The sequence below is a fragment of the Bubalus kerabau genome, chromosome 9, assembly GCF_029407905.1.
Source record: "Bubalus kerabau isolate K-KA32 ecotype Philippines breed swamp buffalo chromosome 9, PCC_UOA_SB_1v2, whole genome shotgun sequence".
In the NCBI taxonomy this organism is placed as follows: domain Eukaryota; kingdom Metazoa; phylum Chordata; class Mammalia; order Artiodactyla; family Bovidae; genus Bubalus; species Bubalus kerabau.
The window spans coordinates 40,040,324-40,060,946 of NC_073632.1; the positions used below are offsets into that span (position 1 = coordinate 40,040,324).

The following is a 20,623-nucleotide window of genomic DNA, read 5'->3' on the forward strand; positions in this document are numbered from 1 at the left end:
TGCATTTGATGGTCTTTTGAAAGTTAATAAGAGACAGCTAGGGAAGCCTGGCATGCTGCAGTCTATGAAGTCACAAACAGTCAGACACAATTAGCCATAGAACAACAATGGGACAGTTAATCCCAGGCCTCCCACATTTAGGGAAGCTGATCTACTGGAAAGGGTTTCCTCAAGCCCAGTTATTTGTACAAATTAGAGTATAAGAGTCATACTGTGGTGACAGGTGCAAATTACATTGACTGATAAACTGTATTCTCTGTTCAGTGTTATTAGTGCTGGGCCTAAGGCTACCTCAGATGAAATGTAAATTGTAAGACACACAGGACATAGAAGATAACCATTTGAAGTATAAAACAAGATTCTCTTGAGACTGGTATATATGCAGTTTTCCTCATTATTGCAGGCATTGTTATGAGGAGATTGAAATCCATTTGCTTTATAAAAATGACTTTATAAGTTTGGTAAAAATCAAGTGCATTTTTAATCTGCTCATGTTCTAAGTCGCTTTCATCATGTCTGACTCTTTGGACCCTATGGATTGTAGCCTGCCAGGCTCCTCTGTCCACTGCTCATAGGTGTGTCATTATAAAGTGTGTAAGATTTGTTCTCAGCATCAAGAATGAGATTTACCTGGATAGTACTACTGGGTTGGCTGAGAAGTTTGTTGGAGTTTTTCTGTAAGGTGTTATGGAAAAACCCAAAAACCTTTTGGCCAACCCAATATTTTTGGCTTATTTTCTTTAAACTCTTTTATTTAACATGTCATATATGAGTATTTAAGGGGCGGGGGAAGCCCTCCCTAATAGCTCACTGAAAGCCTCAAGAATTGGCTCCAGGCCTTTACTGTTGCCTTTGATGCTGTGAAAGTGCTGCACTCAATATGCCAGCAAATTTGGAAAACTCAGCAGTGGCCACAGGACTGGAAAAGGTCAGTTTTCATTCCAATCCCAAAGAAAGGCAATGCCAAAGAATGCTCAAACTACCGCACAATTGCACTCATCTCACACGCTAGTAGAGTAATGCTCAAAATTCTCCAAGCCAGGCTTCAGCAATATGTGAACCGTGAACTTCCTGATGTTCAAACCTTTTAGAAAAGGCAGAGAAATCAGAGATCAAATTGCCAACATCCGCTGGATCATGGAAAAAGCAAGAGAGTTCCAGAAAAACATCTATTTCTGCTTTATTGACTATGCCAAAGTCTTTGACTGTGTGGATCACAATAAACTGTGGAAAATTCTGAAAGAGATGGGAATACCAGACCACCTGACCTGCCTCTTGAGAAATTTGTATGCAGGTCAGGAAGCAACAGTTAGAACTGGACATGGAACAACAGACTAGTTCCAAATAGGAAAAGGAGTACGTCAAGGCTATGTATTGTCACCCTGTTTATTTAACTTCTATGCAGAGTACATCATGAGAAACGCTGGACTGGAAGAAACACAAGCTGGAATCAAGATTGCCAGGAGAAATATCAATCACCTCAGATATGCAGATGACACCACCCTTATGGCAGAAAGTGAAGAGGAACTCAAAAGCCTCTTGATGAAAGTGAAAGTGGAGAGTGAAAAAGTTGGCTTAAAGCTCAACATTCAGAAAACGAAGATCATGGCATCCGGTCCTACCACTTCATGGGAAATAGATGGGGAAACAGTGGAAACAGTGTCAGACTTTATTTTTGGGGGCTCCAAAATCACTGCAGATGGTGACTGCAGCCATGAAATTAAAAGATGCTTACTCCTTGGAAGAAAAGTTATGACCAACCTAGATAGCATATTCAAAAGCAGAGACATTACTTTGCCAACAAAGGTTCGTCTAGTCAAGGCTATGGTTTTTCCTGTGGTCATGTATGGATGTGAGAGTTGGACTGTGAAGAAAGCTGAGTGCCGAAGAATTGATGCTTTTGAACTGTGGTGTTGGAGAAGGCTCTTGAGAGTCCCTTGGACTGCAAGGAGATCCAACCAGTCCATTCTGAAGGAGATCAGCCCTGGGATTTCTTTGGAAGGAATGATGCTAAAGCCTAAAGTCCAGTACTTTGGCCACCTCATGCGAAGAGTTGACTCATTGGAAAAGACTCTGATGCTGGGAGGGATTGGGGGCAGGAGGAGAAGGGGACGACAGAGGTTGAGATGGCTGGATGGCATCACTGACTCGATGGACGTGAGTCTGAGTGAACTCCGGGAGCTGGTGATGGACAGGGAGGCCTGGCGTGCTACAATTCATGGGGTTGCAAAGAGTTGGACACGACTGAGCGACTGAACTGAACTGAACTTCCTGTCTTAACTCTTATTGTTACTCCTCCTCAAAAGTATTAAAGAACCTTTGGGTACTTGCTCCAGTAGTTTCCTCACCAACGATAATACCTTCCAGGAAGACCACAGGGATTTCCAGATGTGCCCTTGTGTACTTCTAATTAAATGGCATGCTTTAAGGGGGAAAGATTGTAAAAGCATTATTCTGGTTTCCGAGACAGTCTATAAGATTTGTTGCTGAACAACTTTTTGGTGACTCAGTTAACCACATTACAGCAGATGGGTTGCCATGAATGTTGTCATATGTGAAGTACCCAAGGGGACCCACATGACACTTAGAGGGCTGCTGCTGTTGCTGCTGCTGTGTCGCTTCAGTTGTGTCCAACTCTGTGCAACCCCATAGACGGCAGCCCACCAGGTTCCCCCGTCCCTGGGATTCTCCAGGCAAGAACGCTGGAGTGGGTTGCCATTTCCTTCTCCAGTGCGTGAAAGTGAAAAGTGAAAGTGAAGTCGCTCAGTTGTGTCCGACTCTAGCGACCCCATGGACTGCAGCCTACCAGGCTCCTCCGTCCATGGGATTTTCTAGGCAAAAGTACTGGAGTGGGGTGCCATTGCCTTCTCTGGCTTAGAGGGCTACATGGAATATAATCTTCAAATCACTTTTCTCTGTGTAGCCTGCTTGGGGGAAGTGTGGCTGAAAAAGGTTGCTTTGGCTCTAAAACAAACAAAGACTAAGTTAATGCCTAGGACAGAGATAAATGAACCTAGTTAGCTATTTTTATGGGCTGAATTGTGCCGTTCTCCCTGCCCCCAAATTCATATGTATGCCCCCAGTATTTCAGACTGACTGTAGTTGCTGACAGGGCCTTAATAGAGGTGTTTAAGTTAAAGTGAGCCCCTTAGAGTGGGCCCTAATCCATTCTAACTGGCTTCTTTATATGAGGAGGAAGTTTGGACATAAAAAGAGACGCCAAGGGTACTCATGCACAGAAGAAAGACCGCTTGAGGACACAAGAAAGTGGCCATTTGTAGGTCAAATGAAACCAACCTTGCTGACATCTGATCTTTTAACCTTCAGAACAGAACTGTGAAAAAAACAGGTTTCTATTGTTTAAGCCACCCAGTCTGGCATTTTGTTATGGCAGCCCTAGCAGTCTATGTATGTAATCCACTTGTTGTTCATTTATCAAGGGTGTTCTATGGAGTGAAACGATGTGGTCATATAGGTTGTAGGTAGTAGTGTAGGGATGTGTGCTGCAGACATTTCTCAGAGGAAGTACCTGCTATTGTGCATACACACCTTAAATTCTGAACAGACTAGATGCAGCTTGCTTGTGAGTTCCAAAGCTCATCTACAGAGGGCTTTTCAGAATCTTAAAGTTGAAGTTAAATTGAGGTCACACACAAAGCTAGATGAAAGAGTGAGTTAAATGTACTAGAATTAAACTGAATTACGATTGTTGTTCAGTCACCCAGTCGTGTCCGACTCTTGAGACCCCATGGACTGCAACACACCAGGACTCCCTGTCTCTCACTATCTCCTGAAGTTTGCCCAAGTTCATGTACATTGCATCGGTGATGCCATTCAGCCATCTCATCCTCTGATGCCGTCTTCTCCTTCTGCCCTCAATCTTTCCCAGCATCAGGGACTTTTCCAGTGAATTGGCTGTTCGCATCAGATGACCAAAACACTGGAGCTTCAGCATCAGTCCTTCCAAAGGGTATTCAGGGTTGATCTCCCTTAAGATTGACTGATTTGATCTTGCTGTCCAGGGGACTTTCAGGAATCTTCTCCAGCACCACAGTTTAAAGACACCAATTCTTCGGTGTTCTGCCTTCTTTATGGTCCAGCTCTCACAACCATATGTGACCACTGGGAAGACCATAGCCTTGACAATGTGGACCTTTGTTGCCAGAGTAATGTCTTTGCTTTTCAACACACTGTCTAGGTTTGTCATAGCTTTCCTGTGAAGAAGCAAACATCTGATTTCATGGCTGCAGTCACCATCTATAGTGATTTTGAAGCCCAAGAAGAGGAAATCTGTCACTACTTCCACCTTTTCTCCTTCTATTTGCCATGCAGTAATGGGGCTGGATACCATGATCTTAAATTTTTTTTAATATTTAACTTTAAGCCAGCTCTTTCACTCTCCTCCTTCACCCTCATCAAGAGGCTCTTTAGTTTCTGTTTGCTTTCTGCCATTAGAGTGGTATCATCCACATATCTCAGTTGTTGATGTTTCTCCCGCCTGTCTTGATTCCAGCTTGTAACTCATCCAGCCAAGCATTTCTCATGATGTGCTCAGAGTATAGACTAAACAAACAAGGTGACAGCAGACAGCCCTGTCATACTCGTTTCTCAATCTTGAACCAGTCAACCAGGGTTGTAACTGTTGCTTCTTGACCTGCATACTGGGTTCTCAGGAGACAGATAAGGTGGTCTGGTATTCCCATCTTTTTAACAGCTTTCTACAGTTTGTTATGATCCACAAAGTTAAAATACACTGAATTAAAATGTATTGGAACTGAGAATTAAGTCAAATCTCAGAAGCTGCCTGCTGCAGAAGTTATCATAGGTATGGAAATGTTGACCTCTTGCTTTGTTTAATTCCTAAATTTTACCTGGCACAATGATTTGTCATAATAAATGGTTTTTCTCTATATATTGGTATATTAATACCAATTAATATAAATGGTAATTATTTGTCACTGTACTGAATTCTCTTTGAGAACACATTTATGTTATTGTCCCCATCTTTAAAAAAAAAATTCTCATGTAAGGCTGGTTGTAATATGATCTTTAGTTAAAGGAGCTCCCTATTATTAGTTATAGGATGTCAGAATTTAATGATAGTTTTTTTAAGGTTTATTTACTTGGGCAGCACTGGGTCATCATTGCTACGTGCAGGCTTTCTCTGCGGTCAGTGGGGGCTCCTCTGCAGCTGTGGCACACAGGTTTCTCACTGTAGTGCCTTCTCGTGTTGTGGAGCATGGCCTCTTGGGCGCACGGGCTTCAGCAGTTGTGGCTATTGGACTCTAGAGTGCTGACTTAGTAGTTATGGCTCACTGACTTAGTTGCTCTGAGACATGTGGGATCTTCTGGACCAGGGATCAAAACCGTGTCACCTTAAGAATCCTAGGCCACCAAGGAAGCCCTAATGATGGTTTTAAAGAAAAATTTCTCTATGAATGTAGAATGTAGAGATTTTCTGTAGTTTACGGATGTTTCTAGAAGGAATAGCTCCTACAGTAATGATTTTAATAATAGTAACTCATTATACATGTAGAGAGAGAGACCATTTATTATGTGAAATTATTGTACTAGACTCTGTGGAATATTCAAAGACAAAAACATACGTGGATATTATCCTCAAAGATCGTTTGGTCCAGTAGGAAAGGTGGCTATGTAATCACATCAGTATGGTACAGAATAGAAAGTGTTAGATGCACCTTGAACAGTAATGGTTAAAGTTCTATCAGTTCAGTCGTGTCCGACTCTTTGCGACCCCATGAACCACAGCACTCCAGGCCTCCCTGTCCATCACCAACTCCCGGAGTCCACCCAAACCCATGTCCATTGAGTCGGTCATGCCATCCAACCATCTCAACCTCTGTCATCCCCTTCTCCTGCCCTCAATCTTTCCCAGCATCAGGGTCTTTTCCAAAGAATCAACTCTTTGCATCAGGTGGCCAAAGTATTGGAGTTTCAGCTTCAAAATCAGTCCTTCCAGTGAATACCCAGGACTGATCTCCTTTAAGATGGACTGGTTGGATCTCCTTGCAGACCAAGGGACTCTCAAGAGTCTTCTCCAACACCACAGTTCAAAAGCATCAATTCTTCGGTGTTCAGCTTTCTTTATACTCCAACTCTCACATCCATACACGACTACTGGAAAAACCATAGCCTTGACTAGACGGACCTTTGTTGACAAAGTAATGTCTCTGGTTTTTAATATGCTGTCTAGGTTGGTCATAACTTTTCTTCCAAGGAGTAAGCATATTTTAATTTCATGGCTGCAATCACCATCTGCAGTGATTTTGGAGCCCAAAAAAATAAAGTCTGACACTGTTTCCACTGTTTCCCCATCTATTTGCCATGGGACCAGATGCCATCATCTTCGTTTTCTGAATGTTGAGCTTTAAGCCAACTTTTTCACTCTCCTCTTACACTTTCATCAAGAGGCTTTTTCATTCCTCTTCACTTTCTGCCATAAGGGTGGTGTTATCTGCGTATCTGAGGTTATTGATATTTCTCCTAGCAATCTTGATTCCAGCTTGTGTTTCTTCCAGCCCAGCGTTTCTCATGATGTACTCTGCATATAAGTTAAATAAGCAGGGTGACAATATACAGCCTTGAAGTACTCCTTTTCCTATTTGGAATCAGTCTGTTGTTCCATGTCCAGTTCTAACTGTTGCTTCCTGACCTGTATATAGATTTCTCAGGAGACAGGTCAGGTGGTCTGGTATTCCCATCTCTTGAAGAATTTTCCACAGTTTATTGTGATCCACACAGTCAAAGGCTTTGGCATAGTCAATAAAGCAGAAATAGATGTTTTTCTGGAACTCTCTTGCTTTTTCCATGATCCAGTGGATGTTGGCAATTTGATCCCTGGTTCCTCTACCTTTTCTAAAACCAGCTTGAACATCTGGAAATTGACGGTTCACGTATTGCTGAAGCCTGGCTTGGAGAATTTTAAGCATCACTTTACTAGCCTGTGAGATGAGTGCAGTTGTGCGGTAGTTTGAGCATTGTTTGGCATTGCCTTTCTTTGAGGTTGGAATGAAAACTATGAGAACCAAATTTTGATGTCACAAGAAAGGCCGTGTGTGTGGTATGTATATAGATACATGGTACCTATGTATATACATGTGGTATGATGTTTTCTTTACTATTTATAAAAAGCTTTTAAATAACCTGTTTTTGATTCATGCAACACTTTGGTATGGTAGCAAGGTAAGATTAGCCCCATATAACAAATGAGGACGCTGCTGCTCAGGATCCTGCTCCCTTAATTGCTGACTTAGTATTTCTCTATTTTCTCTCTACTGTGTCAGATAATATTTAAAGTGGACTTTATGGGTAGAAAAGCAATTGGTATAATTTCCTGGAAGAACCCACAGGCTGGCTGACACTGTAGTAATGACTTGATTAATGAACTCTTGAGGAACAAAGCTCCATAAATGAGGTTTGCCCAGGTAGATACTGTTAGTGAGAGGAGGCTGCGACCAAGGCAAAGCTGTGGGAGCTCCCCATTGAAGCTGCAGATGCCAGGCTTCCTGTTGCAGGAGTGACTGGGAGGTGGGGGACGATGGATCCCGGAATGCATCCTTATGCTTTTAATAAGGTTTTCATGTTCGTTACCTAAAGTACATTCCCCTCCTCCATTCTCTGCCCCACCTCATTAACAACAGTTTCCCTGTTTTGATTTCGGTGCTACCCACCATTAGGTTACAAGTTTGTTGAAGAGAGAAGCTGTGTCTGGCCCCTTACCCAAGCTGGGCTATACCGTTAAATACCTTTTGGATCTCATCCATATTAGTCAGCTTTCTGAAGCACCATGGTTACGTTTCTTGTGGGCAATCTGTTGATGTTAACATCATGGTATTATTTCTGACCAGAAGAATAGGGATGGAAATGCTTGATAATTATCTTGTTTCTTTTATCTAGTTTTTTTTTTTTAATTTTATTTTATTTTTAAACTTTACATAACTGTATTAGTTTTGCCAAATATCAAAATGAATCCGCCACAGGTATACATGTGTTCCCCATCCTGAACCCTCCTCCCTCCTCCCTCCCCATTCCATCCCTCTGGGTCGTCCCAGTGCACCAGCCCCAAGCATCCAGTATCGTGCATCAAACCTGGACTGGCAACTCATTTCATACATGATATTTTACATGTTTCAATGCCATTCTCCCAAATCTTCCCACCCTCTCCCTCTCCCACAGAGTCCATAAGACTGTTCTATACATCAGTGTCTCTTTTGCTGTCTCATATCTAGTTTTTAACCTTGTGTTCTTAGTCCTCTTGTAAATGAAGCTCTTAACTCATTTCCTTCTAAACTCAGTCTCTACTTGGAGTCTACTGTCCTTCATGTTTTACATTCCATCCTTTTCTCTTTCACTCTCCACCTGTCCCGTTTGTTAGAGGCTTTCTCCTTTTCCCGGTACCAGGAAGAATTCAGTGATAAGTAAAGAGAGGACTCAAATCTTTAAAACATCTTCACACTAGACCACTGTTTGCACAAAGCCACCACTCAGCATAGCAGCTTTTTTAGTTGGTTACTATAGAGACAAATGACATAAGATGGAGTCAACGCTTGACAGAAGCTAGGCAAGTAATCTTCCTGAGATTGGAGGGAGATCTTATACACAGGGTTGCTTAGAAAAGGCAGAAGACTTAAAAGGATAGGAAGGGGAAAGGTTTCACAAATGAACTAATAGGTGATTAATTGGTACATTTTGTTGGGAGAATTTGTGCTTGTTAAGACCTTGCATCCAGCATATATAGAATGTATCTCCATGTAGTCCCAGTATGATTATACGGTGATTTTTTTAAAAGTATTTACGTATTTATTTTGCTGCACTGGGTCTTTGTTGCAGCACGCGGAATCTTTGTTTGTGATACGTGAGATCCAGCTCCCTGACCAAGGATCAAATTCCTGCCCTCACTGCCCCCATTCGCTACCCCCACCCCCTACATTGACAACACAGAGTCCTTCCACTGGACCACCAGGGTAGCCCCAGTGATTGTTTTAATAACAACTATATTGCTATCAACATTTATATACAAATTTTCATTTTTCTGGGTCTATGCTTAAGAGTGGAGTTGTTGAGTCATGTGGTAACTCCTTATGAGGAACTACTAGGCTATTTTCCAAAGTATCTGCACTATTTTATGTTCCTACCAGCAACGTATAAGGTTCCCAATTTCTCCACATCCCCACTAACACTTATTATCATGTCTGTCTGTCTGGTTTTTTTTTCTGTTATTTTGTCTTTCTGATTATAGCTGTGGGTGGTGTGCGAAGTGGTATCTCATTGTGGTTTTGATTTACATTTCTCTGATGGCTAAAGAATAGTTGAACATTTTTCATTTGCTTGTTGGCCATTTGTATATCTGCTGAAGAGAAATGTCTGTTCAGCTCTTTTGGCCATTAAAAAAATTGGATTGTCTTTATTATTGGGTTGTGAGTTCTTTATATATTCTAAATACAAGTCTCTTATCTGAGACTTATCAGAGACTTGTACTCACCAGGTTTGGAAAAATTTTCTCCCATCGTGTGGCTTATCTTTTCATTTTCTTCTTTTCACAAGACACCCATTTTCTTGTGGGTGTCTTTTGCACTGCAAAAGCTTTTTGATAAAAGTCCAATGTGGTAATGGCATAAAGATAAAAACCAATAGAACAGAATTGATTGTCCAGAAATAAATCCATACATTTATGGTCAATCCGTTTTTTTTCAATTTATTTTTAATTGAAGAATAATTGGTTTACAGAATTTTGTTAGTTACTACCAAACATCAGCATGAATCAGCCATAGGTAAGAGACTATGTATTTTTTGTGTCTTCATCAAACCTGTTCTTTTTGATTTAGCTTTACTTCTAACCATCTTAACATTTTCCTGGTCAAATGTCCTGTTGAATCCAAATTATCAATGTAGCAGTCTTGTGGAAAGCAAATCCACTTCATACTATATAGTCTCTAAAATTTGCATTATATAGTCTCTAAAATCTCTAAAGTTTTTGCTGTAGCTTAATCTAAATCTGAGGTTATCGATATTTCTCCCAGAAATCTTAATTCCAGCTTGTGCTTCTTCCAGCCCAGCGTTTCTCATGATGTACTCTGCATATAAGTTAAATGAGCAGGGTGAAAATATATAGCCTTGACGTACTCCTTTTCCTATTTGGAACCAGTCTGTTGTTCCATGTGCAGTTCCAACTGTTGCTTCCTGACCTGCATATAGGTTTCTCAAGAGGCAGGTCAGGGGGTCTGGTATTCCCATCTCTTGCAGAATTTTCCACAGTTTATTGTGATCCACACAGTCAAAGGCTTTGGCATAGTCAATAAAGGAGAAATAGATGTTTTTCTGGAATTCTCTTGCTTTTTCCATGATCCAGCAGATGTTGGCAATTTGATCTCTGGTTCCTCTGCCTTTCCTAAAACCAGCTTGAACATCAGGAATTTCACAGTTCACATATTGCTGAAACCTGGCTTGGAGAATTTTGAGCGTTACTCTACTAGCGTGTGAGATGAGTGCAATTGTGCGGTAGTTTGAGCATTCTTTGGCATTGCCTTTCTTTGGGATTGGAATGAAAACTGATCTTTTCCAGTCCTGTGGCCACTGCTGAGTTTCCCAAATTTGTTGGCATATTGAGTGCAGCACTTTCACAGCATCATCTTTCAGGATTTGAAATAGCTCAACTTTATGGCAGAAAGTGAGTGAGTGAGTGAAGTCGCTCAGTCGTGTCCAACTCTTTGCGACCCCGTGGACTGTAGCCCACCAGGCTCCTCTGTCCATGGGATTCTCCAGGCAAGAATACTGGAGTGGGTTGCCATTTCCTTCTCCGGTCAATCCATTTTTGATAAGGGTTCCAGAACAATTCACTGGGGGAAGAAATTGTCTTTTCAAAACTCACTGCTGGGAAATTGGACATCCAAATGCAAAAATATAAGTTTGGACCCCTATTCACACAATATGCAAAAAATAATTTAAACTGAATCAAAGACTTAAATGTAAGGTGCTAAAAGTATAAAACTCTTAGAAGAAAACATATCAAGGGCATCAATCTTCTGACCTATGATTAGGCAGTGTTTTTTGAGAAATGATAAAAAAATACAAGCAGAAAAAGTCAGTGGACGTATGTGAGGTATTTTTTCATTTATTTAAGACATCTTTAATTTCTTTTAACAACATTCTGTACTTTTCACAGTATAAGTTTTATATACTTCTTTTGTTAAATTCATTTCTAAGTATTTTATTCTTTTTAATGTTATTATAAATGGAATTACTTTATTAGTTACATTTTCATATTCTTCACCTTGCAAGTATATAGACACAATTTAATTTTAAAAATTGATTTTGTATCCTTCAACCTTGATGAACTCATTTGTTAGCTGTGATTTAATTGTAATTCTTAGGATTTTCTATCTGTAAGATCATGCCATCTGCACGCAGGGATATTTTTACTGTTTCCTTTCCCTTCTGGATGCCTGTTATTTCATTTTTTGTCTTATTGCCCTTCCTAGAACCTCCAGTACCCTGTTGAATAGAAGTAATGAGAGTGAACATCCCTGTCTTGTTTCTGATCTTAACACGAATACGTTCAGTCTTACATCAAGAATGATGATAGTTCTGGGTTTTTTGTAGATGTCTTTATCAGAATGAAGTTCTCTTCTGTTCCTGGTTTGAGCATTTTTTCATGAAGTGTTGTTGAATTTTGTCAAATACTTTTTCTGTCTCTATTGATATGATCATATGCTTTTTGTCCATTATTCTGTTAATGTGAGGATATTACATTAATTGATTTCTAGATGTTATACCACCAATCTTGAATTCCAGAGATTTATCTCACTGGATCATGGTTATATAGTCCTTTTTATATATTGCTGGATTCGGTTCAGTAGTATTGAGGATTTTCATATATATGTATTCATAAGAAATATTGGTCTTTAGTAGTCTTGTGATGCCTTTGATTTTTGGTGTATAGGTAATACTGTTCTCATAGAACAAGTTAGGAAGTGTTTCCTCCTTTTCTACTTGTAAAGAATTTGTGAAGAATTCATACTCGATTCTTCTAGCGTTGAAGCCATCTGTGTGTGGGTTTTTCTTTGTGGGTAGTTTTTAAATTACTAATTCAGTCCCTACTTACTATACATCTGTTCAGATTTTCTTTTTCTTCTTGAGTCAGTTTTGGTAGTGTCTATTTAGAAATTTGTTAATTTCACCTGAATTATCTAATTGGTTAACATAAAGTTATTTGTTGTTTCCCTTTGTAATCCTTTTTGTTTCTGTAAAGTCATTGATAATGTCCCATCTTTGATTCCTGATTTTAGTATAATTTTATTCCTCTTGTTTTGGCTTGGTCAGTGTAGCTAAAATGTATCAACTTTGGGATTCATGAATTTTCTCCATTTTTATGTTCTGATTCAGTGATTTCTGTTACAATATACATTACCTCCTTCCTTCTGCTAATTTGGGTTTAGTTTGCTCTTCCTTTTCTCCTGTGTCTTAAGGTGGCAGCATAGATTTTTGACTTGAGATCTTTCTTCTTTTTTAATATAGACATTTATAGCTGTAAGTTACTTTGTAAACACTGCTTCAGCTGCATCCCATGAATTATGGTATGTTGTGTCTTCATTTTCCTTCATCTCAGTTTTTTCTGATTTCCTGTTGTCCAGCCACCTATTCATTGCATGAATACCTTTCTATGTTATTTCTGACAAGTGGACTTTCCACTTTTGCTTAAAGATTACTTTGATTTCTTACTTCACAAGGTAGCACATTCCTTTTTAAACACCTTGAGATTTCCAGCACTTCCCTGTAAAATTCTACATATTGGTCTGTTAATTCTTTTGAAGCCACCCTAAATTAGTCTAATTGATCTTCCATAGGATAGTTCTTTAAATACTTAATAATTGCTTTCTCTTCTCTAAATCTTTGTTTCTGGCTAACCAACAAACCCATGCTATAAGCTATTCTTTCAGTGGCATTATTTTCCGTGTCCTTCATTATTTTACTTTTTTTATTAGTATTTCTTTTAAAATTTGATATCTCAAAGTAGATATTAATACTCAGGAGTCAGCAACTTTTTTTCTTCAAAGGACTAGGTATAAATATTTTAGATTTTTGAAGGCCTTTCAGTGTCTGTCATAATTACTTGACTCTGCCATTGTAGTGTGAAAACAGCCATAGACAGTATGTAAATGATGAACGTGACTGTGTTCCAAAAAACTAGTTTTGCAAAAACAGGTGGTTGGGCTAAATCTTGCCCACAGATGATAGTTTGCTGACTCCTCTCTGGATATTATCTAACCAGTGCAGAACTTGGTGTGATTTTATCTTCATTTTTGAATGCTGCTGCTGCTACTGCTACTAAGTCGCTTCAGTCGTGTCCGACTCTGTGCGACCCCAGAGACGGCAGCCCACCAGGCTCCCCCATCCCTGGGATTCTCCAGGCAAGAACACTGGAGTGGGTTGCCATTTCCTTCTCCAGTGCATAAAAATGAAAAGTGAAAGTGAAGTCACTCAGTCGTGTCCGACTCGTAGCGATCCCGTGGACTGCAGCCCACCAGGGTCCTCCGTCCATGGGATTTTCCAGACAAGAGTACTGGAGTGGGGTGCCATTGCCTTCTCCGTTTGAATGCTAGTCTTGCCTTAATGCATTTTTTAGACCATATTGAAATATTCTGAGGGAAAGTTAAATATAATCTTCATTTATGCTCCTCTAAGGTAAGGTGAGGACTTCTCTAGTGGCTCAGACAGTAAAGAATCTGTCCACAATGTGGGAGACCCGAGTTTGATCCCTGGGTTGGGAAGATCCCCTGGAGAAGGGAATGGCAACCCACTCCAGTATTCTTGCCTGGAGATTTCTATGGACAGAGGAGCCTGGTTGGCTACAGTCTGTGGGGTGGCAAAGAGTCAGACACAACTGAAATGACTTAGCACATGCACACACACACATAAGGTGGTTTGTTTCCTCTACTTTCTTCACCAGTTTTTTTCTTTACCTTTGATTTTCTAAAGTTTAAGTCATATGCCTAGGTATAGTTTTGTTTAATGTTTTTCCTGCTTTATAGTCACTGAGTTTTTTGGATCCATGGTTTGGTGTCTGACATTAATTTAGAGAATTTTCATTATTGCTTCAAATGTTGCTTCTGTAATTTCTCTATTTCTTCTAGTATTCCCATTATACCCATTATATGTATGTTACACATTCTGTAGTTGTTCCATACTTCTTGGATATTCTGTTTTGTTATTTCCCAAATTTTTTCCTTTACTTTGCAGTTTTAGAAATTTCTGTTGACTATCTCTGGGTCAAGAAGATCCCCTGAAGTAGGAAATGGCAAGCCACTCCAGTATTCATGAACATAGGAGCCTGGCAGGCTACAGTCCATGAGGTTGCAAAGAGTCAAACACGACTGAGCGTGCACACACACACACACACAAGGTCCTCCTTGTTCTCAGAGATTCTTTCCTTAGCCATGTCCCTTCTACAAATGAGCCCATCAAAAGCATTCATCATCTGTAGTGATTTTGATCTCTAAAATTTCTCGTTCATTTTTTATTAGACTTTTAACCTTTCTGTTTACAATGTCAGAGACAAACTTGATGTTCAATGTGAGAGCCTGGTAGAGCTCCTGGAGGTAAAATTCACAAAAGTATATGTACCCATGCCCTCTGTAACTGGGTTCCTAAGGAATTTTTAATTTTCAGAGTCATCCTCATTGAGCCTCCAGAAGTTTGCCAGTTACAGTTCAGGGTTTTCTATTCCAGCACTGGTGCCTGTGGAGGCTTCTGCTCTGGTAAGTTATAATTCTCCATCTTTCCAATTTCTGGGACAGCAGTTTGCCCTGTGACCTCATTCCTTTGATGGATCATAGAACAGTTGTTGGTTTTTCAGTTTGCTTAGATTTTCACTTATTAGAGTAGATTAGCAATTTCAAAGCCCCTTAAGTGCTGGGCCAGAAATCGGAGGAGCTCACATAGCTTTTTTCCCTATGTTTTCTTCCATAAGTTTTATATTTTTCATTTAGGTCTTTCATTCATTGTGAGTTAATTTTTTTATTAAATATGAAGTATGGAGAAATACTGATTTTTTTTTTTTTCTTTTTGCATAAGGATATCCAGTTGTTACAGCATCGTAGGTAAGGTGGTTTATTTCACCTATGGCTTTTTTCAAGATTTTTTTTTTCTTTATTTTTGATTTTCTAAAGTTTAAATTGTATGCCTGGGTATAGGTTCATTTAGTGTTTTCCTGCTTTTCTGTTGCACAAAGTGTTAGTAGCTTAGTTGTGTCCAACTCTTTGCAATCTCATGGACTGTAGCCCACCAGGCTCCTCTGTCCATGGGATTCTCCAGGCAAGAATACTGGAGTGGGTTGCCATTTCCTCCTCCAGGGGATCTTCCCAGCCCAGACGTTGAACCTGGGTCTCCTGCATTGCAGGCAGATTCTTTACCATCTGGGCCACCAGGGAGTTTCATTTAGTGTTTTTCTGTTTTGCTGTAACACAAGGATGTCAGATTATCCTTCCTCCATCAAATTGCTTTTGCATTTTTATCAAAAATTACTTGACCATACATTTGTGGGGCTGTTTTTGGACTCTATTCTATTCCATTGTTCGGTCTGTTTATATCTTTTGTCCAGTGCCACACAAAATTGATTACTGCAGCTTTGTAATAAATCTGGAAATTGAGTCGTGTGAGACTTCCTACTTAGTTTCTTGTTTGAGTCTTCTATTTTCTTCTCTATATAAATTTTAGAATCACCTTTTCAATTTCCATAACAAGAAAAATCCCACTGGAATTTTGTTTGGACTTGCATTGAATCTATAGAACAGTTCGGAGAAACATCTTAGAAGTATTGAGTTTTTCATTCTACAGGGCCGTCATCACCCTGATTCCAAAGCCAGGCAAAGACATCACATAAAAAGAAAATTATGGGCCAGTATTACTTATGAATATAGACACAAAAATCGTCAACAAAATTCTAACAAATGGAATCCAACAACACATTGAAAGGATCATACACCATGATCAAGTCAGGTTTATCTAAAGAATGCAAAGATTCTTCAATATATGCAAATTAATCAATGTGATACACCATATTAACAAAAAATAAAGATCATGATAATCTCAATAGATGTAGAAAAAACTTTAGACAAAATTCAAGACCCATTTATGATACAAACTCTCCAGAAAATTGGCATAGAAGGAACCTACCTCGACATAATAAAGCCCATATATGGTAAACCCACAGCAAACATTATTCTCAACGGTGAAAAATTGAAAGCATTTCCTGTAAGATCAGAAACTAGAGTGCCCACTCTTGGCACTATCGTTCAACATGGTTTTGGAAGTTCTAGCCATGGCAATTAGAGAAGAAAAAGAAATGAAAGGAACCCATATTGGAAAAGAAGTAAAACTCTCACTGTTTGTAACTTACATGATACTATACAGAAAAAAGCCCTAAAGATTCTATCAGAAAGTTACTAGAGCTAATCAGTGAGTTTAGTAAAGACAGAGGATACAAAATAAATACACAGAAATCCCTTGCATTTGTATGCATTAACAATGAAAAATCACAAAGAGAAATTAAGGAATTAATCACATTCACCATTGCAACAAAAAGAGTAAAATACCTAGAAATAAATCTATCTAAAGGAGACAAAAGAGAACTATATACAAAAAAGAAATGAGAGATATATACAAAAACTGTAAGACACTGTAAGAAAACTATAAGATGCTGATGAAAGAAACCAAAAACAATATAAACAGATTATACCATGTTCTTGGATCAGAAGAATCAGTGTTGTGAAAATGATTCCATATTGGAGTCACATCACTACCCAAAGCCATTTATAGATTCAATGCAACCCCTATCAAATTATCAGTGGCATTTTTCACAGAACTAGTACAAAAAATTTCTGTGGAAACACAAAAGACCCCAAATAGCCAAAGCAACTTGAGAAAGAAGAATGGAGCTAGAGGGATCAACCTTCCTGACCTCAGACCACACCACAAAACCACAGTCATTAAGACAGTAATAGTACTGGCACAAAAACAGAAATATTGACCAATGGAACAAGATAGAAAGCCCAGAGATAAACCTACACACCTGTGGGCACCTTATCTTTGACAAAGGAGCCAATGATATACAATGGAGAAAGACAGCCTCTTCAATAAGTAGTGCTGGAAAAACTGGACAGCTCCATGCAAAAGAGTGAAATTAAAAACACTTGCTAACACCATACATAAAGATAAGCTCAAAATGGATTAAAGACCTAAGTGTAAGACCAGAAACTACAAAACTCCTTTTAGAGGAAAGCATAGGCAGAACACTGACATAAATCACAGCAAGATTTATGACCCATCTCCTAGAGTAATGGAAACAAAAATAAATGGGACCTAATTAAAATTAAAAGCTTTTGCATAGCAAAGGAAATCATAAACAAAATGAAAAGACAGCTCTCAGAATGGGAGAAATTAATTGCAAATGAAGCAACTGACAAAGGCTTAATCTCCAAAATATATAAGCAGCTCATGCAGCTCAATATCAGAAAAACAAACAACCCAATCAAATGCTGGACAGAAGACTTAAACAGGCATTTCTCCAAAGAAGACATACAGATGGCCCACAAACACTTGAAAAAATGCACAACATCACTTATTAGAGAAATGCAAATCAAAACTACAATGAGGTATCACCTCACACCGGTCAGAATGGCCATCATCAAAAAATCTACAAACAATAAATGCTGGCTAGGATGAGGAGAAAAGGGAACCCTCTTGCACTGTTGGTGGGAATGTAAATTGATATAGCCACCGTAAAGAATAGTATGGAGATTTCTTTAAAAAACTAGAACTAAAACTACCATAACACCCAACAACCCACTACTGGGCATACACCCTGAGAAAACCATATTTGGGGTGGAAGGGAGGTTCAGGAGGGAAGGGACATTTGCTTTACCTCACTGGCAAGAAGCTCCAGTATGATTTTAAATAAGTGATGAGAGCAGATATCCATGCCACGTTCTGATCTTGGGGGCAAGGGTTGGGCTGGAGGTAGACATTCAGTATGTTAGCTGTAAGATTTTTTATAAATACTCTTTATCAGACTGAAGAAATTACCTCTGTTCCTTTACTTCTGAACACTTCTTTTTTTTTTTTAAATCATAAATGATTGTTGAGTTTTATCAAATTTTTTTTTCTGTATCATTGAGCTGGTGGTTTGCTTTTTCTTCCTTAGTTTGTCAGTAAATTGCAGTGATTAGTAGTTGAATGTTGCGTTAGCCTTGCATTCTCAAGATAAACTTCACTTAGTTATGATTTGTTATCATTTTATATATTCTTTTATTTGCTTTTATTTTTTAAGGGTTTTTTGTATCTGTTAATGAGGGATACTGATGTGTAGTTTTAGTGTATCTTGATCTGTTTTTAGTAATCACGATAATACTGGCTTCAATAAATGAGTTAGGAAGTGTTCCTTGTTTCTGTATATTTTTGAAAGTTTTGTGTAGAATCGGTATTATTTCTTCCATAAATGTCTGGTAGGATTCACCCTGAAGTCATCTCAGCCTATATGTTGCATCATTTTTAACTACAGAGTCAATTTTCAAAGTAGATAGAGGATTTTGCAAGATATCTATTCCTTTTTAGATAAACTTTGTCATTTTATGTATTTTAGAGAATGTGACTATTTCCTCCAAGTTAGAACATAGAGTTGTTCATTGTATTTTCTTATTATTAATGTCCTTAGAGTCTATAGTGATGTCCCCTCTTTCATTCCTGATATTCATAACTGTGTCTTCTATTTATAACTTTTCTTCTTTCTCCTCCATCAGTCTAGCCAGAGGTTCATCAATTTTTATCAACAATAATTATTATAATTACTCACTCACTGTGTATCTTACACCTTTCAAAAAGCTTTATTTATATTCTATTTGAATAGCCAAGAATCTTTAAGTAAAATGTTCTATCATTATCCTTTTTTTTATTGATAAGTAAACTGAGGCCTGGATAAATAATATATCCTTTTTTTTTTTGTAGATAAGTAAACTGAGACCTCAGAGATACTGCAAGTTCTAGACCACTGCAGTAAAGCAAGTCTACAGGAAATTTTTTGGGTTCCCAATTCATATAAAAGTTATATTTATACTATAATGTAGTCTATTAGATATACGGTAGCATTACATCTAAAAAAACCATACGTATTTAATTAAAAAGTACTTTATTGCTAAAACATGCAAATCGTCATCTGAGTAAGTCATTATCTTGAGTAAGTCATGATCTTTTTGCTGGTGGAGGTTCTTGTCTTGATGTTGATAGCTGCTGACTGATCAGAGTGATGGTTGCTGAAGGCTGGGGCGGCTGTGCCAATGTCTTAAATGAGACAGTAATGAAGTTTGCCGCACCAGTTGGCTCTTCCTTTCACCAGTGATTTTTCTGTAGCAGGCAATAATATCTGCCCACAGTAGAGCTTTGTTCAAATTGGAGTCAATCTCTCAAATCCTGCTGCTGTTTTATCAACTAAGTCTATGTAATATTCTAAATCCTTTGTTGTTCTTTCAGTAATCTTCATAGCATCTTCAGCAGTAGATTCCATCCCAAGAAACCACTCTCTTTGCTCATCATAAGAAGCAACTCTTCATAAAGTTTTATCATGAGATTGTAGCAATTCAGGCACATCTCCAGGCTCCACTTCTAATTCTAGTTTTCTTACTATTTCTACCACATCTGCAGTTACAATAGTAACAGCAAAGATCACGGATCACACATTACTATAAGAAATGTAATAATCATGAAAAAGTTTATAGGATATAAGCTTCATAGTTATAAGACATGCTTTCCAAATAAAAGCTAACATAGCTTGCTCATTTCCTTAGGTCTGACAGTAACTGCTGTAAAAGACTCAGGAGAATGGAATTTGGAGGCGGGAGCATTAGTCCTCGCAGATGCTGGCCTCTGCTGTATCGATGAATTTAATAGCCTCAAAGAGCATGACAGAACTAGTATCCACGAAGCAATGGAGCAGCAAACCATCAGTGTTGCTAAGGCTGGGTAAGTGTTTCTTTTCTCTAGAGTTTATGGGAATAGTGAGATTCGTTCATATATGATGATGGGAAGATGTGAACCATATTGAACTGCAAGGTATTGTTTGGTCCTCTAAGAGATTTATCAGTTAACCCCCATGTTAGTTTTCCCATGGAGATATGTGAAGAAGTAAAGATGAGCTGTTGACAAAAAGAAAAGGACCACTATAAATGTAAATTGACTTAATTCTTGGAGGGAACCTATGAAGAACTTTCAATGCAGCATTCAACTCATTCTCTCATTCAATAATTGTGTATCTGTCTACTCTGGGCACATACTATGTTAGGAATTTTGAAAGGTTCAAAAGAGGGGGAAGAAACTGTAATTTCTGCTTTTGATGGCATTCTCCTTATATATCCAAATGGAAGATTTATCACAGTGTATGGAAAACTAATAATGTATATTAGCATAAGATGAAATACCTACTATGACTCAAGGAGGCTCAGAGGCTGAGGCATGTAAGCCCCTGAATGCACGTGACCAATGAGGAGGAAAATAGGTAGGTTCAGATAGGAATCCATTTGCCCAGGCCCTGAGGTGGTTGTAAGAAACACATCTGGCT

At 38.7% G+C, this 20,623-nt stretch overlaps 1 protein-coding gene across 4 annotated transcripts in view; it reads left to right on the forward strand.

Annotated features, from left to right (window-relative positions):
- The window catches only part of MCM9 (minichromosome maintenance 9 homologous recombination repair factor), a 95,730-nt gene that overhangs the window by 43,522 nt on the left and 31,585 nt on the right, over nucleotides 1-20,623 (forward strand). For all 4 annotated transcript variants that reach the window (XM_055535058.1, XM_055535060.1, XM_055535061.1 and 1 more), the window contains one exon: nucleotides 19,854-20,028. In XM_055535058.1, the coding sequence (XP_055391033.1) occupies nucleotides 19,854-20,028 (175 nt within the window). The remainder of the gene's footprint in view (nucleotides 1-19,853; nucleotides 20,029-20,623) is intronic.